This window comes from Chanos chanos, chromosome 4 (genome assembly GCF_902362185.1).
Source record: "Chanos chanos chromosome 4, fChaCha1.1, whole genome shotgun sequence".
Lineage (NCBI taxonomy): Eukaryota > Metazoa > Chordata > Actinopteri > Gonorynchiformes > Chanidae > Chanos > Chanos chanos.
The window spans coordinates 13,919,803-13,944,224 of NC_044498.1; the positions used below are offsets into that span (position 1 = coordinate 13,919,803).

General features: G+C 40.7%; 5 protein-coding genes across 5 annotated transcripts; 3 read left to right on the forward strand and 2 right to left on the reverse strand.

The window, feature by feature from the left end:
- The first annotated feature begins 4,394 nt into the window (after positions 1–4,394).
- Positions 4,395–5,178, forward strand: pet117 (PET117 cytochrome c oxidase chaperone). Its single transcript, XM_030771218.1, has 2 exons — positions 4,395–4,575; positions 5,011–5,178. Exons 1-2 carry the CDS (start codon positions 4,480–4,482, stop codon positions 5,164–5,166), a joined length of 252 nt encoding a protein of 83 aa, XP_030627078.1. The 5' UTR covers positions 4,395–4,479; the 3' UTR covers positions 5,167–5,178.
- Positions 5,179–5,701: 523 nt separating this feature from the next.
- On the forward strand, positions 5,702–10,529 carry kat14 (lysine acetyltransferase 14). The gene is made up of 10 exons (XM_030771216.1): positions 5,702–5,970; positions 6,251–6,372; positions 6,688–6,809; positions 7,043–7,224; positions 7,515–7,934; positions 8,112–8,716; positions 9,008–9,141; positions 9,303–9,478; positions 9,725–9,915; positions 10,072–10,529. The coding sequence occupies exons 1-10, from the start codon at positions 5,706–5,708 to the stop codon at positions 10,243–10,245; spliced, it is 2,391 nt and encodes a 796-aa protein (XP_030627076.1). The 5' UTR covers positions 5,702–5,705; the 3' UTR covers positions 10,246–10,529.
- Positions 10,530–11,126: 597 nt separating this feature from the next.
- Positions 11,127–23,554, reverse strand: dzank1 (double zinc ribbon and ankyrin repeat domains 1). The gene is made up of 22 exons (XM_030772090.1): positions 23,499–23,554; positions 21,089–21,174; positions 16,394–16,522; positions 16,120–16,273; positions 15,817–15,940; positions 15,659–15,713; positions 15,366–15,472; positions 15,180–15,262; positions 14,955–15,072; positions 14,693–14,806; positions 14,357–14,449; positions 14,056–14,178; positions 13,796–13,960; positions 13,391–13,619; positions 13,176–13,279; positions 12,979–13,062; positions 12,637–12,745; positions 12,420–12,487; positions 12,159–12,242; positions 11,831–11,958; positions 11,614–11,688; positions 11,127–11,295 (listed from the first exon to the last, which is right to left on the reverse strand). The coding sequence occupies exons 1-22, from the start codon at positions 23,552–23,554 to the stop codon at positions 11,127–11,129; spliced, it is 2,457 nt and encodes an 818-aa protein (XP_030627950.1).
- On the forward strand, positions 17,396–19,875 carry polr3f (polymerase (RNA) III (DNA directed) polypeptide F). The gene is made up of 9 exons (XM_030770815.1): positions 17,396–17,530; positions 17,795–17,912; positions 18,064–18,131; positions 18,217–18,284; positions 18,375–18,487; positions 18,653–18,796; positions 18,927–19,034; positions 19,186–19,377; positions 19,724–19,875. The coding sequence occupies exons 1-9, from the start codon at positions 17,475–17,477 to the stop codon at positions 19,799–19,801; spliced, it is 945 nt and encodes a 314-aa protein (XP_030626675.1). The 5' UTR covers positions 17,396–17,474; the 3' UTR covers positions 19,802–19,875.
- rbbp9 (retinoblastoma binding protein 9) lies at positions 20,430–22,068 on the reverse strand. Its single transcript, XM_030770816.1, has 5 exons — positions 21,916–22,068; positions 21,614–21,656; positions 21,374–21,479; positions 21,089–21,174; positions 20,430–20,900 (listed from the first exon to the last, which is right to left on the reverse strand). Exons 1-5 carry the CDS (start codon positions 22,009–22,011, stop codon positions 20,677–20,679), a joined length of 555 nt encoding a protein of 184 aa, XP_030626676.1. The 5' UTR covers positions 22,012–22,068; the 3' UTR covers positions 20,430–20,676.
- Positions 23,555–24,422: the final 868 nt, after the last annotated feature.

Genomic DNA, 24,422 nt, shown 5'->3' on the forward strand with positions numbered 1-24,422 from the left:
TTTCTCTTGAAGATTAAGAGGCAGAGTAAATTACAGCAAAATGGGCAATGTGTAGCACAGGGCAATGTAACATATCTCTCATACACGGCACGCTGAAGGCACAGTATGAAGCATATACATAAGGGCAACGCACTGGTAGCAGGTCAAGCAGCAACTTGGAAGTGAATGCTTTAATATTTAATTACTGTTGGAGTTTTCTCTCCTTTCTAAAAAGGCCCACGGAAAGATTTGTGTAAAATGAAGAAGGAAGTAACTTGAGGAGTGAACAAAACCAAAAATGTTACTTGTTCATTTTGAGTGAGTGTTACAAAATGTTACAGAATGAAAATGAAGAGAATTTATCTGATCCTCTTGCCTGCTTTTCCTTCTTTCAGACATTAACGTTTGGGATTGGATCATGTTTGGATATTACACTGGTTCGCTGGCCTGCACTGGCCTGTGGATCACTGGGAGTTGAGGACAGTATGCGAACAGAGAGCAGAGAGAGCAGAGAGAGAGAGAGAGAGAGAGAGCGAGCATTTGACTTCTCATTTCTGTGTGCCTACAGTTACATAATTTGCAGCTCAGATTTTCAGTAACTGAGCTACTAACAGTAAGATTACACTACTACTATTTTATTAGAAACCCTCAAGGGTGGAGGTCGTATTCAAGATGTGAGACTATATTTCAACAGTGTTTATTGAGTACATTTGCAAAGAGACTAAAGTCAAAGCTGATTTGTCTCATAGAAATATATTATTCAGAATTAACTCTAGAATTTACTCTGGAATTTACTCTAGAATAAGATTTAATCCCAGGCTGAGAAACTGTCCACAACCGCCTAAAATATTTTTGAAATTGTTCTTTTAACAAAAACAATGGCTGATTATTAACAGAACAAACAAAAGGGAGATTAAAAAAGATAGATATAGGAGTTGCAAAACTGTCCACATTATCTTTCTTTTTTCATCTTGGGAGTTAAAAGTCAAATGCAAACAGGTGCATTTTTGTTACGCAATTGGGTCAATGTACATGTCAGTGAATGTATAGAGTACGAAAAAAAAAAAAGCTAGTAAAGTGGAACCACTGCTTTACATTTTTGTGTCTTATTTATCTATTTCTTTTTTCTATCAGCGAAGATGCTTGTGCCCCATTTTATCTGAGGAGATACTGAGAGGCCAGATTAGACTCCAGCAATCACCAGCGGTTGTTGATAGCTCTATGTTAGTACAACTCTGCCCTCTTGATTAGGGGAGAGGCAATGATTGACTGTTTTCCACCACTCATTTATTAAACCATAAACAGATTCTACAACAGTAGCCAATGTCCCTCCTATTTATTTATCTTTTTATTTTTGCAGTATCATACATTTGTGACCTACATGTTCCACATTACCACTGATACTATTAATGTGGAGGTAATAATACATGGAATACAGGAAAAGGACCAATCATAGGTGCAATCAAATGACACCCGGTTTGCCAGTAATAGCAGTGTACAAGGGACATTAGGGTTTACAAACATGCAATGTCAACACTGACAGATATTAACAGCACACCAGGAGCTCTCACACACATTGCCCCGCGAGATCTAAACAGCAGCCAAGCACACAGAGTTGTCTTTGTGCAGCGTGCGTTGACACAGCTTGGTCCTCCTCCCCACCGCCGGCAGGTCCTGTGTGGACGTGCTAGCTCTCATTAGGAGAGGTTCTGGGTTTGGGAGGAGTATAAAAAAACAAACAAAGTTGTGGAACGTTACTCTCCACCCTCAAACAGTCTCGTGCTTGACATGGTCACTAAGAAGAGTTGAGTGTAGATAAATCCCATCGAGCTCTTGATTTTCAGTCTTTAATGATTCAAAGAGCTTTCTTTGATGAAAGCGTTATCAATACATGTCTAAAAACATCATGCAAATGAGGTGATTGACACATACAACTGGAATGGTGGTCACATGTTTAGACTTTATGTCCCATTATATCCTAAAAATGTTTCTTTGCAAAAGTTGAGGATAGTTGTTTTTCCTTTTTGTTTTTTCAGATCAAACGGGGAAATAAAGAAATTATAGCTTGTTATTTTGAGTGGACATATTACACATATTACACAGTTACACATATTCCTTTGCCTGTTAATCTGCCAATGGGTACAGATATTTTGCAAATGTGGGAAGAATGTGAATTTCAAATTTATTTGGATAACACGCTCTACATATCTGAGAGAGTATCTGTGTAAGCATCTACACGTATAACTTATGTTTCAGCCCTTGGAAAACGCCACACATGTTCACAGAAGTTAAACAAGCAATGGAGGAGGGGTAAGATACAGCTTTTGGGAAATCCTGCTGTTTGCTTTAGCTGTCACTGACAAGGAGAATGTCATCACACAACCCCCTCTAATGATATGCCTCAAAGGCAGGGGTAGAACAAAGCAGGACAGATGTTCATAATGATCTGTATCAAACATAAATCAGAATGATAGCTCAAGCCCCAACACATGAAGAATTAAGTTAAGTACTAAACAAAGCCCATCAATTATTATTAATAAATATTCATAAACAAAATTAAAATGTATATTCAGCCTAAACATTGTCAAGGTGGACGCCCCATCTTATGAGACTAAAAAAAATCTTCATGTCTGAGTATGAATTATAGCACGCTGGCAAATACATTTGTGCAAATATTCACAAAGGAAAACGTACAAAATGCCTGCTCATGTAGTTGAACTGTGCCTCAGAACATTTTGTACTGTGCTGAGAAGACCTCCACACTTGTGGTTCAGGAGAGGGTGGATGGAAGGAGGGAGGGAGAGAGAGAGGGAGGGAGTTGAGGGATACATTACCGACCCATTCATATGTGAAATCACACACACAGTGAGACAGTGACGGAAACACAACTATAATGTGTTTCTTGCCCTCATCTTTTCAAGCTCAGTTCATGTCGAGAAGTGAGCTTGTTAGTTTTGCCAGGAGCGTAAACAATTACGTGCGAGTTACGACGTATAGAGGGCAGAAGGCTAAAAATGGGTTGTCTTGGCTGTTCTTTATGTCCATTGTTATGCAATGGAATGTTACATAAATGTGCAGAGAAGGAAACTCTTGTGGTTACTGAGCACCCATAGAGACACATATGATAAGGACAGAGGCCCCTGAAAAAGCACACTTCAAAAATGGTGCCCATACACACAGCATTTTTTTTTTTTTTTTGCAATAGAAATTAACAGCTGCATATGTTTAAACTGGGTGTTGTCACACACTCTTAATCAAGAGTTGTTATTTTGAAAGGGAAAACAAATGGGGTTTAGAGACCTATCCTGTTGGTAAGTCATTTAAATGTTGTTGCCCCTGAAAATACTGAGTGAAAAGGGCATTTTCTGCAATTGTTTAAGTACATCCCTTTGATGTTATTTCATAAAAGCATAGCAAAGAATGCTCAGTTTTGAGTAAAAGAAATACAAGTTAATCAGAAATCTGTTGGCTAGAAACTTCAACAGATGACAAAAAAAATGAATTATGTTTCTGTATCGCTTTTATTGTTGCATAAGAAAACCCGAGAGACTATATAAAAACTCATTGCCTTGTCATCAACTCAATTTTTAATCTGGCCCTGATCTGAATCTAAATGACCTAAATGAATGCTGAGAAAAGTTGCTTCAGTGCATGTATTTGTGTCAATCCAAAGGAGTTATGAGTCATGCTTAGCAATTTGAAACCAACAACAGTGACAATGATTTTCAAAAACTATGGTCTTCTCCAAAAAAGTGTTTTTGAAAACAATCAAACAAACAAAACTGGTAATACTCAGTTTTCTAATATTTTTTGGAAGATTACACTGTCCTTTAAGGCAACAGAACATCTGCTCTCTATTTGGTTTCATGTCTCCCCCTCTCTCTCTCTCTCTCTCTCTCTCTCTCTCTCTCTCTCTCTCTCTCTCTCTCTCTCTCTCTCTCTCTCTCTCTCTCTCTCTCTCAAACAACAGCAACTACAAAAACAATAACAAATGTTACAATTCACACATATGCTCTGTGACAGTGTGTTTGCTGTTAGTGGAAACAGTCTGTCATGAGTCTGTCTCGCTACAACATCTGTACTGAATATTAGACCTTGAATGTAGACTCAGTGTTACAGTGAATTAAGAAAACGGTTGAAGATCATTTATATTATTACAGCAGTATTAATCAAGAGGATTAACCTAAAGAAAACAAACAGGTGACTTAACATGGGTTTCAAAGGTGAACATCAAACTGGCACAAGAAAAGCTTATCCTTTCAGCAAATCTTCCCTCGAACTCTCATTTTGAAAGAAAGCAGATGCCCGGAAATTTTACTCTTTGCAATTGTGTTCGAACGGATAGCTCGATGCAATCGTCATCTCCAGACTCGGTAATCTACTACATTGTCTAGTGATGACACACTTTGGAAGTGTGCTGCTAGCCTTGGTCCTGTTGTTACCAAAACGTCCTTACTTAGCAAGTTGTAGCAGTCAAATTCAAAGTAATGTCTTAGAACTATGTCTACATCCTCCAAAGTAGTTCTTGGAATATCTGTGGTACTGACTGTCAGCACCGTGGCAGGTGTGCATATCAAGCAAAACTGGGACAGACAGGTGAATATTTCATGGTTAGCTTAATTGTTTGCTTAGCGTAAAAGCTAGCTGTCTGGATAGCCTCCAAACATTAGAACGTGTGAACATAAGCGTGCGAGCTGCATAAACCTAGGGTGTTTTCGTGAGCTAAACTTATTCTCAGAATAATTAATCAAATCAACGATTGTATGAACAATTAAATCTTTGTTTGGATACCAAGAAAAACAAATGATATCGTTATTAAGTTTATGATGTACTAATTGAAGGCTCGTTGCAAATAATGTCACATAATGACGCCATCTGGTCGTTTTGGATAAACATATTTTATCAGGTGACAGTGTGAAATGAATTAGGTTAAAACGGACAGCGCGTTTAGTGTAAACATGCATCCAGTTGTCTGCTTAGTTAAACTTTGAATAATAACATTTCTTTTCGTTTTCGTTCACATGACTGCAGAGACTTCACGAAGGAGTTGTTCGAGACTTGGAACGTTTAGAGAGGAAAAGAGAAAATCTGAGGGTTCTCGAGGAACAAATCATATTGACCAAGCAGTTGGAGGCTGAACGGGACCGAAGAGAGGCCGAGGCAACAGCGGGAGCACAGAGGTCCTAAACTGTCAACCTGAAGAGGTTAAACAACAGTTATAACTGCTAGTGCAACCCCGTGGAAGTATCCGGAAATACATTCAGTGCAGACAGAAGAGAGTGAATGAATACTGACAGTGTTAGGGAGGGGGTTTTCAACCAGGGTTGGCGAACCCCTAGGGGTTCATGAGACTGTTATTGAAACGTCAATGTCAGATTGAATCTCAAGGTGGTGCTTTAGGAAATTTGTTTGGTTTTAAGGGGTTAAGCTGACCAAAAAAACAATGCTGGGGACCCTTGTGTATAGGTGCATAAATTAGGTATTCAAATTCCAAAATGCAGTTTGTTTTGTATCTACTTACAATGAACTTACTGGCTGAATGGCACGGACATTTCCTACACAGCCTCTAGCTGTGCACTTGTCATCTAACTGTGTCTCATCATATATCCTTTTAATTAATAACTCTTATTTATTTTACTGATTTGCCTCATTTCCTCTGGCATTAAGTTCTCTGTATCTCTGACTCTCTTTTAATGTAAATCAACCTCTGCTGCATAGGGTCAGACATGGATGGTGGTGGGGACCAACGGAGCCTATCAGGACAGCAGGATGAAGAGGCCATGTGCACTTCTGCGTCGGAGGGGCTTGAAGAGGGGGAGGTGGAAGGCGAGACACTGCTCATCGTGGAGTCGGAGGACCAGGCATCAGTCGACCTTTCCCACGACCAGAGCGGAGACTCGCTGAACAGTGACGTGGGTGACGATGGAGAGAGCAGCTGGAATGAGGACATGTCTTTCTACTGTGACAAGTGTCACAAGTGGATTCCCTCCGGTGAGAAGATGGGCCATTCTTGGTTGAAGTGGATGAACTGCCCATGGCTGACATCACCTGTCAGTCAATATATATTGGCATGATACAAAAGTATATGTTATGTCACAGCATAATTTAAATATATATTTAAAGTCGTGTGTTAAGGTGATGAACAGATGCTGTTGAGTGGTCCTGCTGATATGAACTGATTTTCTTTTGTTGCACTCTGTTCCAATAAAGACAGAAGAAGAATATGTAGTCTCAGAGCATTTTTTTTTTCTTTTCCATTCCCGTCATGCAGCACAGCTTAGAGGAGAGCAACCCAGTTACCTGAAAGGAGACAACTTCTTCAAATTCACTTGCTATGACTGTTCAGAAGACGGGAAGGAAACCTTTGAAAGAATGAGACTTACCTGGCAGCAGGTACTCAGGCACATTACTTTGACCCTGCAGGTGCTTTACAATCCACAGCTGCTTAAGTCAAAGAGCGAAAGATTTACCCCTAGCAGATATTTCAGAGGAGTCTCCTTATGTCACATACGATAAGTATTTGCTCATAACGTTTGACAATGGTGCATATTCAAAAACAACCCATTACCTGTGTATTTCTGTTGCTAGTACAGAACTTTTATCATATAAAGACATGTATGAAATAGATGCTCATGTAACTCTTTTGCTTTTTGTAAGCCGCAAAAGATATATAAATCCCATGCTTTCTTTGTGATACCTGTTTTGTAGGTTGTTATGTTGGCCATGTATAACCTGTCTCTGGAGGGTACTGGACGGCAGGGCTACTTCAGATGGAAAGAGGATATCTGTGCCTTTATCAGCAGACACTGGACATTCCTACTTGGATCTAGGTGAGGGAAAAGAGTTATCTGGAAAGACTAGCTCAAACTCCAACTTTGGTTTTACAGGTCAAGGTATTTTACCGCTCCAAATTCAACACGTCTTTGAGTTGGATTTTTTGTTTTAATCTTCCACAGTTTTTTAGCTCATTCATTCATACTGAAATGATTTTCTGTGATATTACGTCACATTTGTTTATGTATTGAACCAATGGATTGATCTGTTTCCGTATTAATTTGTGCAGGAAGAAGACTTCCACGTGGTGGAGCACAGTTGCTGGTTGTCTCTCTGTTGGGAGCCCTACTTTTTTCCGCTCAGGAGCACAGGAATTTGGGGAGCCTGGTTGGTGGAAGCTTGTTCAAAATCGTCCCCCAAGACTGCGTCCGGAGGGGGACAAGAATTCTGTGGCTTCACTAAAGTCCAAAGGTAGCAGTCATCGTGGGGGTATAATGAGTGGCTCTCAGTTTACTGAATGTTGATATTAAAGTCACTACTTTGTGTTTTAAAACATAATTCCTGTTGGCATGTCTTTGAATACTACATTACAATACAGGTCTGAATGCATTGAATTAAATGTAAACCAGCCCACAGTTAAATACACTTACAGTGAAAGCAGACTTAAAAAATTAACTTAAACTTAGCTAGTCTTATTAACCTAGACTTAAAATGATGATAAAAGTGATTTCGCTGATAGTAAATATGACTTAATCTCTCAGCTTCCTCAAAGCCCTCATTGGACCCCATAATCACAGTGGAGGGTCTGCGTAAGCGTGGGGCCAGGAACCCAGTCGAGAGTGCAATGCAGCTCAAAGAGAAGCGCTCCCGTACGCAGGAAGCGAAAGATATCCGGCGGGCCCAGAAGGAGGCAGCCGGTTTCCTGGACCGGAGCACCTCCTCCACGCCCGTGAAGCTTGCCGGCCGCGGTCGCCGGCCGGACCTGGTGCTAGAGAAAGGCGAGGTCATCGATTTCTCCTCCCTCAGCTCGTCCGACCGAACCCCCCTCACCAGCCCCTCTCCTTCCCCTTCTCCGGACTTCTCTGCACCAGGCACTCCTGCCTCTCACTCAGCCACACCCAGCCTCTTGTCAGAGGCAGATCTCATACCTGATGTCATGCCCCCTCAGGCCCTGTTCCACGGTAAGATGTTCTGAATCGGCAAATGGGATTTTATAACTGTTTCTACCTTCTTTCAAGGAGACTACTCTGTTACCTGTTATGTTGTTTTCAACTAACCACTGTGTGAATTCGCTGTTTTGACATTATTTCGATATGTGTATGGCTGATTGATATGATTATTTTATGTTTGTTGTGTAGATGATGAAGAGCTGGATGGAGAGGGTGTCATTGACCCTGGTATTGAGTATATCCCACCTCCCAGCATGCCCCTGGCCACCGGCGCCCTGATCATGCGGAAGAAGCTCCGCCTGACTGAGCACATAAAACAGGAAATGGAGAGCGAGGACGAGGATGCGGGAGTCAGAGACGGCGAGGAAGACGAAGATGAGGCGGGTCCGCAGGGACAGGACGAAGGCTCGGCCGTCATGAGCCGCGGGCGCGGCGGAGAACGGAAGAAAGGCCTCCAGGAGAAAGGGGAAGCCTCGTCGGCAGTCTCCGCGCCTCAGTACTCCTTTCTCAGCCTGTACGAGGAGAGGGTTCTGCTGAGACGTCTGGAGGCCTGCCCCCAAGCCTTGGCAGTCACCCCGCAGGCCAAGCGCCTACACAGAAAACTGCTGGTCAGACAGGCCAAGAGAGAGCGAGGCCTTCCCCTCCTGGACCTGGACCAGGCGGTCAGCGCTACTCTCAGCCTGGTGGGAGGGGTTTACGGGGCACAGGAGGTAGGACTTGCCAGCCTCGGGGGACCTGGAGCAGGGAAATACCGCACCACCAGTCAGGACATGCGCATCCTCGACCGCTTCCAGGTAAGGACATGGGAGAAAACTGCGGACGCAACATTATGAGTAGGTTCAGTTTAAGGATCCACCATTTTTCATACTTTAAGATGCAAAAGCAAGGAAGAGCTTACCGTGTAATTGTCACTGAATGATCCTTCAGAGTCATAGAAGACTTAAGTTGAATTGTGTGTTTTTTAGGAATACTATGTAGAAACTAGCATGCATGTATAAAACACTTCATGCTAGAATCGTATTTAGAGCTAACATTTATGTCAGGTGTTTTATTGCTGAATTCTTTTTTTTTTTTTTTTCTTTCAGACAGCAGTTTCCACGAGGAAAGGATACTACCAGCCCACTGTGTCCTTCTGGCACAGGCTCATGGGTTCAGATGCCTATCTGGACCAGGGCATTAAGAGTCCATATACCTCCCGCATACTCAAGCCTTTCATCAGGTACACCGGCTCCGTGTTCAGATGGACCCACCTACATGTGTCCTTGATGTTCCTTACCAAGTTCTTGGTGTTTTCCAGTTACATCAATGTAATGAACATACAAACGTGTTGTAGAAACACGAAACAGGTGTGATTGTATGTTTTTGAATGCCTGTCTTCAGGAGAGACTATGAGACCAAGCCTCTAAAGCTTAACCTGCTGGCAGAGATCAAGGCGTACCCTCACAGAAACAACCCCAACTGGGTCCCTGAACCAGACGCCCCCATCGACTACTGCTACGTCCGCCCCAACCACATCCCATCAGTCAATTCCATGTGCCATGACATCTTCTGGCCCGGTATGAATCGTATGATTTTAATTTGTAAATACACATACAATGATGCCATTATAAAGCACTGCTCAAACTGAAAGTCACATACATGATGCATTTGAATTGGAAGACCACCACAATAAACGTCGCGGAACAAACTGGAGATAAGGACATAAACCAAAAATAGAATAAAAATGAAAATGTTCAGATGGTTGTTCTATACTTTGACTACAGAAACTGACTCGTTGTGTCTCTGTGTTCCATGGCTGACAGGTATTGATCTTTCTGAGTGTCTCCAGTATCCGGACTTCAGTGTGGTGGTGCTGTATAAGAAAGTGGTCATTGGCTTCGGTTTCATGGTGCCAGACGTGAAGTATAACGAGGCGTATATCTCCTTTCTGCTGGTGCATCCAGAGTGGAGGAGAGCAGGCATTGCCACTTTCATGATATACCACCTCATTCAGGTATAAGATTAGGAGCATGCTCTCTCTCCCTCACACACACACACACACACGCGCGCGCAGTAATCATCATCTTAAACCAAAGTATTAATTAGTCTGACATGCACCTCAGGTCTTGTTCAGTGAAAGGTGTAACACTCTCTATGCCACATCTCACAGACCTGTATGGGGAAGGATGTGACACTTCATGTCTCAGCCAGCAACCCAGCCATGCTCCTGTACCAGAAGTTTGGCTTTAAAACTGAGGAGTACATCCTGGACTTCTATGATAAGTACTACCCCGTGGACAGCAAAGAGTGCCGACACGCTTTCTTCCTGCGGTTACGACGTTAATGGCAGAGATGGAACCGGGAGAAAAATCAAAGACGTGTACCCCCCCCTGGAAACGACATCCTCCCAGCTCACGCAGTAAAGCTTCATGAAGTAAAACATACTCGGTTGAGACTTGGACAGAAGGTGTACGTGTACGTCTGTGATGTCATCTGAATGTACGTTTTGACTTCGTTGTGTGTGTGTGTGTCATTAATGATGAGACGGATTTTCATATATCAATGTGTCACAGGAGATGTTACTCCATACAGAGATGTTGTAGGGCATGAACCAAAGGGAAAGGTCAGTTTTGTCAGGTTATTATTTTTTTTTTTCCAACACTGGGCATTGTATGATGTGTCATTGTATTACAGTCCTACTCACCTTGGTTGTGTATTAATCAGGGTTTTTCATATTTGAAAACAGATGTGTATTTTTATGAGTTTTTTTTTTTAAATGCTCACATTTTGCACATTCCTGTAAATCAACTTGTAGTTCTTACCTGCCACCGGTCATTGAAAAAAAAAAAAAAAAAACTAATATATTGTGTTGGATTCACATTTTTCTCTTGGTACCAAAAGTCACCTAAAACCCCACTTATGTAAAACATTGACCAAAATTGATAATTCAAGATTTTAATTGTGGTCAAACTCTTTGCAAACATTATCCTACTGATCTTAAACTCATAATCATTTTGAAAACATCAGTCCATTTAAGAAATTAAATATTCACATGAGGGAAATGTGTATGTTAATTAGGTAAGGCAACAATTCCATCTCTTTCCACTTTGATTTGCACCAGAGGAACATGTTCTCTTAGTAAGATGGATATTCATGGAAACGTCAACAGACAAATATACCAGAGGCAAAGTGTCACTCCTGATTCAGTAGAAAAGTACTGTATGGTCAAAACACATCCAGGCTTGTTGGGCTCCTGGGCTGAGTCATCCTGTCCAGCATGCCCTGTCCCATCTTAGCAGCTATGAGAGAGACCAAAGGGCCACAGTCTGAACCCACTGCCACATCATATGCTGTCTGCCCTCTGCCATTCTTCTTCCTCATACTTGCATTACATCTGAAATGAACAAAATATGGATTCAAAACATTACCAAGAGAGTGGCTCTTTGTCAGAAATTATGTACTCATGTTTGTACATACCACAAGTTTCCATTGTCGGATTTGTAACCAGTTCACTCATAACATGCATTTTCAAGAAAGATAGTGAACCAAAGACAATCAGCTGTATCAACATGGACGCTGTATGAAATGACGCCTTCCCTACCTAATCACTCGTTTGAAGAGTTAGATCTGAGGAATCAGCAGTCTACTCTAAGCGCAGTTCTGCGGATTACCTGATCCTAATCTGGAGAATGTAAAACAGATGGGTTCTTACCCCAGCAGTGTCTCCACACATTTCAAGCCTTTACTGCCAAGAGCTGCTGCTTCATGCAGAGCTGTGTTATTTAACCTGTAAGACGTCAAGAAGATCAATCTGAACATCATGTATCACTTCTGTAATTCAGTGTGAAATATTCATGCTCCAAATTATGCATCTTTTACCTAAAAGCCTGGTTTTATTAATAGAGAGGGAGAAGAATGGCCACACTTACGGTCCAGACTGCTGGTTTATGTCTCCACCTCTCTGGACCAGCACAGGAATGACCTCATGATGCCCGTTCATCACTGCTACAGCGAGGGCGGTGTGCCCATCACTGTCCTGGCAACAGGGGTTGGCACCCTAACAAAAATACAGAGTACAAGAGTTTCTACATAATTCAGACTGGCAGTTCATCCATTCACATGTTTACTGTACAGTGTAATCCACAAACAGAGCACAGGAGTTAATACATATTCAGACCTGGTGGTTAGTCTATTCACTGGTACAATCTGCCATAGGAGAGATCAGCAAAGCAGGTTGTTGTGACACACTTATCTCACCTCATCCAGTAACTGCTGCACCACGAAGAGTCTTCCCTTCCCCTCTGGTCCCACTTCACGCAAAAGCTGAGTGTCTTTGGATGGCTGGCAGTGAAATAAAATAAGAATTTTTCTATGTAAGAAAAGACATACTGTTTTGGAGTCACATCATTAATACAATACATTTTTGGAAGCTGTGTACTATTCCTATAGAGCAGTGATTCATTGTCATGGGAGTTTAAAACTGTTGTGCATTGTGAGCTTGGAGAGGCTGATACTGACTGGCTGCCTTTCCACTGTTTTCTGCTCCTTGATATTCCTTCTGGATACTGTAATACTGCTTCCATTCACTGTACAGACAAGATCGTGCGTACAGAATTCAAACACTAGCAGGTAAAACTGGGGTGTTATATGACACAGTAGAGCATTTCAGCCCATATGAATAAATGTGTGTGAATCCAGCTGCCCCACAGTATGTGCAGACTGGTCCCCTCCTTACCAAGGCTGGTCTGACTGGCTGACAGACTAGCTCTACCTTCAGTCACACTGCTCAGGTTCTGACTCTCTGGGTGTACTGGAGTTCTCTTCACATGCCCTCCCTCAGCAGACTGAAGAAAAACAAAATATTAAATGAGTGAATGATTTTATCAAAGTTCTGCTTCAGCTGTGTATGTTCATGAGTGCCTGTACATAGTCATTCAGCTATCAGTATACGCATATGTGCATATGTATGTATGTATGTATGTATGTATCTATCTATCTTGTGCTACCTAATACCATAATCTAAACAATAACCTAAACACAGTCTACCATTGATTACAGTTAGAGAATATTTTTATACCTTAGGCCTTTCTGATGCAGCAGACACAAAATTGATCCTAAGACTGACTTCATAGTTGTCTTCTTGAATGACTGCAGAGACCATCTATTGGATGCACACAATGTATACAAAAACCAGTCAATTTCACACCTGTCCCAATGAACTTGATATGGAACGCTGACAAAGGTGCTCTAAACAAATGGTTGAAATAGAGGTACCCTGCCCATCCGTGGCTCTCCTATCAGAGCTCTGAACTCCATGTTGTTCTGAGTGTAGCTGCGTAGATGGGCACAAATGTGATCCAGCTGTTTCCTCCAGTAACCTTAAGAAAGTGACATAATGAAAATATTTCAGACACCAGGTAGTAAAAAGCTTGAGACAAAAAACAGACCAACAACCAAAGTTATACTGAGAAGAAAAGTTGTGTGAGTGCCTTTTCCTGGGCTAATGGCTGTGAGAAGGGGTTTCCTGTCCCTCATTTGTTCCTGTTTGCTCAACTCCTTGACTATTTGTTGGCTCTTCTTCAACAGTTCAGTGCTGGACGGGTAGAAAAGCCCCACTGTCTGAGTCTGCTGGTCTAAACACACTGGCCGCGCTGATGACGCCACAGAGGGTACCACAGACACTGGCACTGCCTGCCAGGTGGCACCCTGAACAGATGACTTCCCAGAGAGAGGAAGAGATAGATAGATAGATAAATAGATAGATAGATAGATGGATAGATAGAATATGTCATGTTATGTTATGACAAATGGTATTATGCAAGACAGAACAAAAAAACTGACTGAAAGAATAAGCGTCTTTGACCTTATTCCTGGCTGCTAGTAACACAAAGTACCTGGTTTGGCTCCACGGAGCCCTCTGTTAATGAGGCATGCCTGGTGGGACTCTGCAGCCTGGGTGGGCCTTCCAGAAAAACCCCACAAGAACCGCAGAAATTAGCATAGGGGTGGCTGTTAGCCCCACACTGAGAGCAGGTAAGGAACCTTGTAGTGTGGCCTGGCTGTGAGAGAAACACATATACTGGATGAGTTGTTTCACATGTTCAAAGTGCTCCACATACTTAAGTCATGAGAAGATTCTGAGTTGACCACTCACCTTAGTGCCACACCAGTCACAAAAGCGGGCATCTGAGTGATTGACTCTTTTGCATTTGGAGCAGGAAACCATTTTGCCCTCCATGTTAGGCAAGGGAGGGGCACTCTCTCCACTCAACACAGGCTAAAGAATTCAAATGGAAAATTTGAAAGTTTGTCACACCCAGTGTCTCCTTTTTCAAATTTTCAAATAACAATGATAACATAGAAAATGCGGTCAAGTATATTTGTGTCAAATTAAGATAAAATACATCATAAAGTAATACAACTGAATACAACTGTTATAAATTTAACATCCTTACAGTGGCTGGTTGTGGCAGTTTGGCTTCACAGGTCACACAACATGCTATATGTGCAGGATTTCCTGTTCCACATGAGTGACAGATCAGCTTGTCCTGAAAAAAAAAGGCCAGATGGAAAACCTAAACACATCACACGAAATATTTTATAGTTTCACACAAGAAAAAACTGACACTCTATTTTAGAAAATAGTTTAATGCAAGATTTGGTCTTAAATATAGCATGTTTACATCTTTCCAAGTAGTTCTATGGCACCAATTTTTTGTACTATAATTATTATCATTACTATAACTAACGCTTCACTGCAAATCAGGAGGTGAATGGTTAACTGTATTTACCTGAAGTCGTAAACTGGCTTGAGGCTCAAGCTGAGGGGCTATGGAAGCCTCACAGACCACACATAAAGCTGTGTTCATTGGCACCATGGTCTTACAGTGCATACACAAGCCCATCTCAGAGACAAGCACACACAAAATATTGGCAGCTTTATAAGGGTAAACAGTTTACATTGTCTAAACACATTTACTTAAATAAGAATAAACCAGGCAATCAACAAATTGGGCACATTAAAAAAAAAAAATCTTAATTTTATTGTAATACCTGTCCTCCCTCAGTAGGTGGCAGTCTCTGTCCTGGGATTGGAGCCACTGGGGCACCACAGTGAAGGCAGAAACGAGCAAAGGGGTCAGAAGGTCGATGACTCAAACACTTGGTACACCTTTAGAGTTGTAAGGCATCAAGAACATTACTGAGGCATTTCTATGTTGATTTTTCTGTACCTCTCTCTCTATATATACACATGCACGTGATTCTGAATAGTGTCACCTTAAGAAGTCGGTCTCTCTTTGAATCCTGGATATCTGTGTACTCTTCAGATTTTTCAAGAAGCTGTTCAACATGTCTGCATTCTACATGAGAAACAATGGAGGTAGAAATAAAAGTACAGGTAAAGTTCTGCATAAATACATATTTATATTTATCAATATGTGCCATAACTGTTAGAAAATGTACCAGGGTGTTAGAGTGTTGACTGGACAGGAGCAGAGAGGAGGAGTGCACAGGACCCAAACGATTTCTGAGAAAACGAGGAACCTTGGGAGACCTTTTGGAGTCATTGTCTTGGTTCTTTACTAATAAGAGCAACAGATAAAAATATTCATTACAAACACTGTTTTCTGACTTCAGTCAGATCATGCTGATCGATAATTCCTCATGCCTTCTAATATTCAAGGTGAGTTAATAGCATCACCTTAATTTCTGTTCTTCATATTTTAACTGAACATACTAAATGCATCCACAAGTACCTTGATATTTCAATGAGAGCTCTCCAAGGCCATTCTTCTTGCTAGACTGGTTTCCCTCCTGTCAAAGTTTAAGCGATGCAGAGTGGAATTTCAGATTAATTTAATCTGGAAATCTGCTACAATGTGCAATTTATTGCAAAATAGCATTATGGTAAGACATTGAATTTGACCTGTTTAGAGGCATTTTGCTCCTCTTGGTTGTCTTGTAGGGACTCTGGCTCATCTGAAAGCTTGCTTTCCACGAGAAATATCTTAGTGACTACAGCACTCTCTCTGCCATCGCTGGAAAGAAAAAAGGACAGAAGAAGGGAAAGAAAAGGACATACAACTCCTTGTGTTTGTGTGGCATCATTAACACACACATCCTCTGAAGACAGGTGAGTCGTGGGGAGAACTTCTATATACACTCAAAGGTTCTACTTCTTTGGTAACTATTGTCTGTATTCTTTTGAATTTATTACCTGGTGACAGCCACGGCTTTAACTAACACTTTGCCAACGGGCAATTTTATTGGTCCACAATATTTCACAGTGCTGTTGTCTCCATATCCCGGTCTTTTCTGCACATCGGGTTTACTACCATCCAAAGTGTAGTAAATAGTGACATCTGGAGTATCTAGGGGAAGAAAATGATTTATTAAATTAGTTTTTAAGTTGATTAACATTGTGTCTGACAGTCGCCACTGAACTTACATTGGAAGGTATAAATCCGACGGACAACAACTGCAATAAGTACCTGATTTTATCTCTATTGGTGTCCCGGTGTCTATCTCGTGCTTAGCTTTGCCAGGGGGAGGCACGCGAATGGGTATTATGAGAGGCACAACAACACAACCAGCGGTCATGTTTGCTTTGACACTCGTGACTACAGAAAAAAAAAAATGCATTATTAAAAAAGCAACTTTACAGTTACCTCGAGACAGTTAATCGTGAAATGAAAGCGCCCGTTATAGAAAAAAATATATGTGACAGGTATTTTATTAGAAACAAAATAATATTAAGTGCTGCAGAATCCAGGATGACTGCAGAATAGCATTTTAAACGAACGGTATACCGTTAGGCTAGTACTGCAAACGACCACATCGTAAAAAACTTTCTGAGTCTTGGTAACTATTAGCAGAAATGCAATTCATGTTGATTTGCTTGAACGAAGAACGAATAAACAATTGTAAATGATCAAATAACAATAAGAAATCAATACAGAACACTACCAGAAAGACCCCTGCGAATCCAGCTACGCTGCAACCATCAACTTTGCTTCAGTTACTCTATTGGTGGATCCCACACGCCTTAGCAACCATTCAATCCAATGGCAGCAATCACAATAAACGCATGTTTCTCAGGCGTACGTGTATAAATATTCTGATTATGCATAAAGGACAGCTGTATTTATGATAACTAGTATAAACTCTCCTTACCCCCACCCCAATCCAACATATTTTTAAAGTTGGTTAGAACAATATGGTTTACGTTAAATGAATGGTAACTGACACGCCATTTATTTATCATAACATTTCTTAATTGTCATATTTTGCAGTCAGTTTGCATATTGCACATATATAAATTTTTGTACATTTTAGCACCATGATATAATGAAAAACATAGAAAGTATAAAACATAAAGTAAAATTTTAAACAGGCGATATCTCTGCTTGACTAAACTGTACAGAACTACAGGGGACTTTCGGAAGAAGGACCCAATCTGGCGTGTAGGGATTCTGTTGTCGCCGATTCGCAAATGCCGTGAATTGCTGAGCAACCTCAGTGCCTAAGAATTTTATAGTGCGTATTTTTACATTAAACCCTTATGCAACAACAATGACAGAGGTTAAAGTTAAAAAAGAGTCAACAGATCCGGTGGACATTGAAAACAGGTGAGCTCAGATAGCTTTCTGGCGTGGTAGCCTGGCCCCAGTTCAGCTAACGAAAGGTTGCCAACTTCAAGCAACTTCAAGCAGTGAATAGACACTGTGTTTAAAAATTTCGAGCATTAGTTTTTATGGACACATAAGTACAATCATTTGTCTGAATTCCGACCTTGCTGCCGGCATGCTCGTGACTGTTTGTGTTACTTTTTAGATAGTACGCTTACATTGTAATGCCTGTTGTTGAAATGTTTTGTCACTCTCTCCATGTAGGATAAAGGAACTCTGTCAACAGTTCCCACATGGCATCACTGACCAAGTCATTCAGAATGATATGCCTCACGTGGAGGCTCAACAGAGGGCCATGGCCATTAACAGACTGCTGTCTGTGGTAAGACACTTGTGATCAAAACTGACTTTGAATTTTCCAGCTGAAATCCTGTACTGTACATGGCACTGCAATCATCACCTTGTGCCCTGAAAACTGCAATCAATCTGTCACACAGTGTGCGGTCATGTAATGTGTGTTTTCGTGTCCTTAGGGTCAGCTGGACCTCCTGAGAAACAGCACGGGTCTTTTGTATCGATTGAAAGATGCACAGAAAGCCAGGTAAATGGCATTCAGACATAACCATTCAAATCCAGTTTTACAGCTGTCTTCTTCATTTCACATTAAGTATGTTTTTCTCTCAAAGTAAAATGAAAGGCTCAGACAATCAAGAGAAGCTTGTTTACCAGATCATTGAAGATGCTGGAAATAAAGGTATCAAAATTATACTAGCCATCAATGATGCTTTGGATATGATCAGTAGAGAGTAAAATTTGATGATTGTTGATTTGTGTTTTGAAATAGGGATCTGGAGTAGAGACATCAGATTCAAGAGTAACCTGCCGCTGACAGAGATCAACAAAATTCTGAAGAATCTAGAGAGCAAAAAGCTTATTAAAGCAGTAAAGTCTGTAGCAGTGAGTAGATACCACTTCCTTCCACAAATGATTTATGTCACAGAATGGTACCAAAAGACATATCTAGTCTAGTTACTAATAGTAAATTCATTTGAATTCCTTGATGGGTAATTTCGTATTGAAATAAAGTGTGTGCTCTTGTTCTTTATGCTTTCTTTTTCTCAGGCATCAAAAAAGAAAGTCTACATGCTCTATAACCTCCAGCCTGACCGCTCTGTGACTGGAGGAGCCTGGTACAGTGACCAGGACTTTGAGTCTGAGTTTGTGGAGGTCCTCAACCAGCAATGTTTCAAATTCTTACAGAGCAAGGTGAGAGATCTCAGCAGGCAATTTTTTTTTTTTTGAGAAAAGCAGTCATTCTCATTCATTGTGTGTGTAATGTACAGATGGTGAGACTTGACATCAGTTTTTATTTGTGTCTAATTTCATTCTCGTTTAGGCAGAAGCAGCAAGGGACAGTAAACAGAGTCCTATGGTACAGAGAAACAGTTCTTTTGCTACATCACATGAAGTGTGGAAATATATCTGTGAGCTTGGCATTAGCAAGGTAAGCTCAACATAATGGACCATTTTATTTTGTCAGGTGCTATTTTGTGCCATTCCTTTTTTTTGAGAATAATGAAGGCTTAAAGACAGTAAAAGTGATATGATCCAATAGTAAGACCTATAAATGTTACAGATATGCTCTCTTTCTGTAGGTGGATCTCTCCATGGAGGATATTGAGACCATCCTAAATACATTAATCTATGATGGCAAGGTGGAGATGACCATCATTGCTGCCAAGGAGGGCACTGTAGGAAGTGTGGATGGGCAGATGAAGTTGTACAGAGGTGTCAACCCCATCATTCAGCCCACAGGCCTGGTAAAAACACCCTGTGGACTGTGCCCGGTAAGCACCCTTCTGTGGGCCAAGGGAGAATCAGGTTTTTACCAAAGCCAAGTCCTAAGAAATTGTAGTGACATAAAATTAAAAAAAAACAAAAACAAAAAACAAACAAACAAAAAAAAAGAAAACAGAGAGGTTTCTTTCGGTTGTTTAGTAGACAACGTCCAGGGTTTTGTCAACACTCCTGTAATTAATTCAGTTACTAAATGTTCTCTTTTTTTAAGCAAAATTTGGAACATGAAATTTACATACCCTTACTACGGATGATCATTCTTCTCTCGGAGCAGGAGCACATTTAAAGTTCATTCACTTTGGAAAACACCCTACTCATTTTATGTCTCTCTTTTAGGTTTTTGATGATTGTCATGAAGGGGGAGAGATTTCACCATCTAATTGTGTGTACATGTCAGAATGGCTAGACTTTTGAATGGAAAAACAATGTTTTTTTTCTCTGTGGAGAAAGCGTCTTCTATTTTTGCAGCCGTCGATGCAACTGTAGATGTTTTTATTTATACTGAACAGTAATAGCTTCATGATTAGTGGTTTATTTGAAATGGAATGATTTAAGAAGTAGTTTACCCAATTGTTCATGCACTGTCTTCAGCAGCCTACTGTACAGTTGGATTATGCTTGTGTATATGGGCAGTACTTTTCACAGATGGCCTGTTTCTGCAAAGGTGCTTGCAAAGGCACTCACAATAATAATTTTTAGATCCAAGAATTGGATGTAATATTGTATATGTAATGTAATTTGTATATGCACCAATTTCTTACTCAGTATCTTATTCAATCATTCACACAGCACTGATGTTTACAACTAAATACGTTCAGCACATCAGGAGAGTCAAGAATCATTCCCGTTTTAATTGAGGTCCTTTGTTGAAACAGTTAAGACAGTAAAGCATTTTTTTGTGATGAAGTATTTTTGTTGCATAACAGTTAATTAAACACTTATGTTTGGCTCTACCATTGTCATTTCTTTTGCATTTACTTTAATGTTAATCTCACAATTTGATATAACCATAACAACAACTAAAATAAAAGGGTTTGCATTGCTGTGAATACAATGTGAATGTCAGATGCTACAGCAAAAATCATTTGGCACCAATATTGGAAAGTAAAACTGTGCTAGAATGGAAGTACACCTTTGGATTATATTTCAAATAATGTTTGTAAGCAACTTTAAAAAAAAAAAAAGACATTCAAGCATATTATATCATTGTTGTTTCATGATCATTTAATAGAATGCCCAAGTCCATTGCTGCGAGAAATGATCTGGAAGTTTCAGTCCTTGTGTCATCCTTAGTCTGCTGTTTTTAACTTCTGCACCGCATCAATCAGCTCCTGAAAGTGTGTGTTCTGGAAATGTCCTCTGTCTGAATATTTATGTAGCTCTGCCTGTAGTCCATCTGCAACTGCCTTCTGTTCTTTCCAGGGAAGGAAGGGGTCATCAGTGGATCCAAACTGAACTATGTGTCCAACGTTCTGTCTGATTTTCTCCCACTCCCATGGTCGACTGAAATAACCTGAAGGGCAGCAGCAGTGAGAAGAATGAGGGCTCACTGAACAAGAGTTACTTTCACGCTTTAACTGAGATGTAATTATGATTCTCACAACTGTAATCAATGATTTGGAGTTGATAGTCCCTGCTCTGGTAAATGGCAAGTTGATTAAATCTTTATTCTAACAGTGAGAGATGAAACGAGAAACTTACCACTCTCCCTTTCATTCTCGTCTCCCAAATCTGAAATGTATGCACCTACGAGGATGATCGCAAACACTTTGTGTGTTTCAGCATACCTAGACCCAAAGGCAAAAAAAAGGAACATTTTACATCTACGCATCTACTCTCTCTAAATTTCTTAGCAGCCATAAGCTCAGCCCTGTGATACATCAAAGGTCTCCACAATTACTGTTGGAGGGCTGACATGCTCTTTAATGCTGTAGCCTTTCAAAATTCTCTGAGTTATTAAAGAAATTGGGTTGTCCGTTGACGTACCTCATGGCAGCTGCAGCGCCAGAACTGTGGCCGATGATGACTGTCTCTTCATCACATTGCAACTCCTTCTCCATAAAAGGTAGCCAAATACTCTCTCTGGCAGTCACTGTTATAATAGTTACGACGATAATAAGTAACGAAACAGCACAAAAATGTTTATTTATTACATCAAGGCCGAGTATAAAATACTTCTCTGGAAAATCAATAACTGGAATTATGTGGCTCAACTCTTCGATTTACCTGGGTCTGGCATGTTTTTAAGCAGGCATGTCATATCTGGGATCTAAGAGGAAAACGTCGCAGGTCAGAAACATTTAACAGGATCTTAAGGAAATGCGTGTTGCACATAAGCCATAAGTAGGTATGGCACTGAGAATACTGTTAAATGCTCAAAATGCGTAATGAGATTCCTATTTTATTGATATTACAATAAGGCATTCAAGCGGCACACAATGCTAGAGCTCCCCATCTGTTGTAAAAACGTGAAATGCTATGGCAGGGTTCAGTATCCGTACAAGTTACAAACGATAGCTGAATTGTACCTTATTTATCTGTTTATTCGCCCATCCGTACCAGTTACACTGTTCGACATTCCCTGCTCCATTCCCTGGAACAATAACTGCTTTTTTTAGTGGCATGTTTGTCCACGACTTTTAAATTTCCTAACTCCAACAATTCTTGGTCCACAAAACTGCTGTACTCCAGATTCGCGTTCTCATAGTATTGTATGCGTAGTTTCGACGCAGTAGGATACGTTAGAGAACATCATCAACGTGCAGCCTGAGCGCAGGGTGCCAAGTGAACAATTTAATAGAAGAGTACAATTTAAAATCAGTATAGGCCCGTATAGTAATTTATCACAATTCTGTATCACTGATTTTTTTTTAAATGATTGTGAAGTTCTGTGACTCAGGTCCACAGTGTCACCATCACTTCACGAACACAATATCTTCTGTTCACTGTTTACTCAAAAAATGATAGACTTTTAAAAATGAATTCTGAAAGTGCAGGTCTAACTGTCTACTCTGATATCTTTACTGGTTTAATCCTTAAATAAACTCCCATACTGTGGATGATCTGAACAACAGCAGAACAAGACTTTATGAAATATTTCAGTTGTGTTTCCATGTCCAAACCACCTTGAGGTAAAATCCCCTAAACCTTCCTCATAATTTGATAAGATTATTGTCTTTGTAAGACATGGAAAAAGCCCCATGGCTGTGGCTTGACAGCGCAGGACCTACGATTTACCTACTACTGGTTCCACCCCTTCTCAATCAGTGGTTAATCACAAGCTACCTCAGAATTTTGCTCATTAAATTTTTCCATACTTCCTGAGTGTCTGGATCAAATGTTATATTACCCCACTATTCACGCCACCCTAACAGGAGACAAACCAATATATCAAACTATCATATGGGTTTAAAGTGAAGTTTCCTTAGATGGATGTTTCCTAACTGAATGTTCCTGAGCCACTTTTTGTCATTTGGGAGACCTGCCTCCCCCCACTGTAGACTATTTGATAATTGTGGATGTAACAAACACATCAGACTTTGACCAGTTACTCAGTGCAGCATTCTCATACACTGACTGACAGTGACTTAGTAAGTGAGGAGATGAAGTAAGGAGATGAGAGAGGAACAAAGTCTGCATGCATAATACAGAACTGTGTATGTGTGTGTGTGTGTGTGTGTGTGTGTGTGTGTGTGAGAGAGAGAGAGACAGAGAGAGAGAGAAAGAGAGAGCTGCCTGCTGAAACACAAAAGGGGGAATGAAAGAAAGGAGGTAGTGTGGATCGAGTTGAGATGGGTCTGTCTTCTACGTGCAGAGAGGTGTGTCAGATGGAGGAAGCAAGCCGAACTTTGCCGGCAATAGAAATGTGTGTTCATAAATGTAGGAGCCTGTCTGCCAACAAACAACTTAAAGGCAACTATACGACGTATCTTGACGTGGTATGGGAGACACAACTAAGGTAAGTATATGAGGTTTCTTGAATGAGTTGTTGAAGTATTATGCAGCTGAGGAAATCAGACATGGGGATGTGCAGTGTACCAAGCAACATAAATGGACCTTCTCCCTATAGGTATTAAGTATGAACAGCACTTGGAAACTGATTCATTGTTGCTTTATACATATCTCAGTGTAATGTATTGATATAACACTTAATTCTATAGTTAACATTGAGTTAAAACAAGAGAGTTTTAGAATAATTTGCTTAAGAGTGATAACATTAAGGGGCACAAAATTGTACAGTGCTGCAGATCGGGTAATCATTCGCCATCTCAATGCAACATTACATTTTTCTTTTACTCTGTCTCAGCTCAAAGGCAACTGGCGGGTGCAACCGTATGAGAGAGGGGGAAGGAAAGTTTAAACTATAAACTACATATTTAGCTTCGCCTTTGCTAAAATGATGAGTATGTCCAGTCCAATGTGTAACAACCGAAGCGGTATTTAAGAGCGTCGAATCGGACCGAGTCTCATTAGAGCGATGCGATGTTTGCAAATTAGGAATGTGCGCTAGAACACGCACGTTTCACCTCTGGCGTAGGGCGTAGGCTATATGCATGCATTCTTTCAGCAGAGGCTCTTATTCAGATTTAAGCAAGCGATGACACAAAGTTATCCGTTACAAATTAGAAAAATGGTTGTGAGGGCGGTGCTCACTGTTTCTTGTCAGAATTGTAAGCTTTATGGTGCAGGTGAATCAGGTGAACCTGCTACTTTGAGGTTATTTCACTGACATATATGGTGCTGGAGGAATTTTAGTTATCTGGTAAGCGCCCAAATCTTATTTTTGTGTTCTACTACTACCATGACAGGAGTCACGGGTCCATTTCAGATAGATTGCAATCTGTCATGTTGATAAATGCCATAACTGCTTACCTAAAGCTTACCTAGCTCTGCATGGTGCAATAATGGAGAAACTCTTCACATCTTCCTTTCCATTCATTTCTTACTGTATACAGATCAGCTGAAGACTGAGATCCCTGCAGTAATGTATTTTTTTAGCAGCTTCATTCAAACTGGACCTTTTGTATTTTTCTTG

Bases quoted from the DNA above. Each gene is read 5' to 3' on its own strand.
- polr3f (XM_030770815.1), top strand. From the start codon at position 17,475: ATGACAGAGGTTAAAGTTAAAAAAGAGTCAACAGATCCGGTGGACATT. The intron at 17,531-17,794 runs GTGAGCTCAGAT...CTCTCCATGTAG, and splicing joins CCGGTGGACATTGAAAACAG to GATAAAGGAACTCTGTCAAC. The intron at 19,378-19,723 runs GTAAGCACCCTT...TCTCTCTTTTAG, and splicing joins CACCCTGTGGACTGTGCCCG to GTTTTTGATGATTGTCATGA.
- rbbp9 (XM_030770816.1), bottom strand. From the start codon at position 22,011: ATGCCACTAAAAAAAGCAGTTATTGTTCCAGGGAATGGAGCAGGGAAT. The intron at 21,480-21,613 runs GTAAATCGAAGA...CTATTATAACAG, and splicing joins TAAAAACATGCCAGACCCAG to TGACTGCCAGAGAGAGTATT. The intron at 20,901-21,088 runs GTAAGTTTCTCG...GCTGCCCTTCAG, and splicing joins CGAGAATGAAAGGGAGAGTG to GTTATTTCAGTCGACCATGG.
- pet117 (XM_030771218.1), top strand. From the start codon at position 4,480: ATGTCTACATCCTCCAAAGTAGTTCTTGGAATATCTGTGGTACTGACT. The intron at 4,576-5,010 runs GTGAATATTTCA...ACATGACTGCAG, and splicing joins AGCAAAACTGGGACAGACAG to AGACTTCACGAAGGAGTTGT.
- kat14 (XM_030771216.1), top strand. From the start codon at position 5,706: ATGGATGGTGGTGGGGACCAACGGAGCCTATCAGGACAGCAGGATGAA. The intron at 8,717-9,007 runs GTAAGGACATGG...TTTTTCTTTCAG, and splicing joins GCATCCTCGACCGCTTCCAG to ACAGCAGTTTCCACGAGGAA. The intron at 9,142-9,302 runs GTACACCGGCTC...GCCTGTCTTCAG, and splicing joins ATACTCAAGCCTTTCATCAG to GAGAGACTATGAGACCAAGC.
- dzank1 (XM_030772090.1), bottom strand. From the start codon at position 23,554: ATGTTAACTATAGAATTAAGTGTTATATCAATACATTACACTGAGATA. The intron at 15,714-15,816 runs GTCTTACCATAA...CTTTGACAGGAG, and splicing joins CTAAACAGGTCAAATTCAAT to GGAAACCAGTCTAGCAAGAA. The intron at 13,620-13,795 runs GTACTTTGTGTT...CTCTCTGGGAAG, and splicing joins GCTCCGTGGAGCCAAACCAG to TCATCTGTTCAGGGTGCCAC.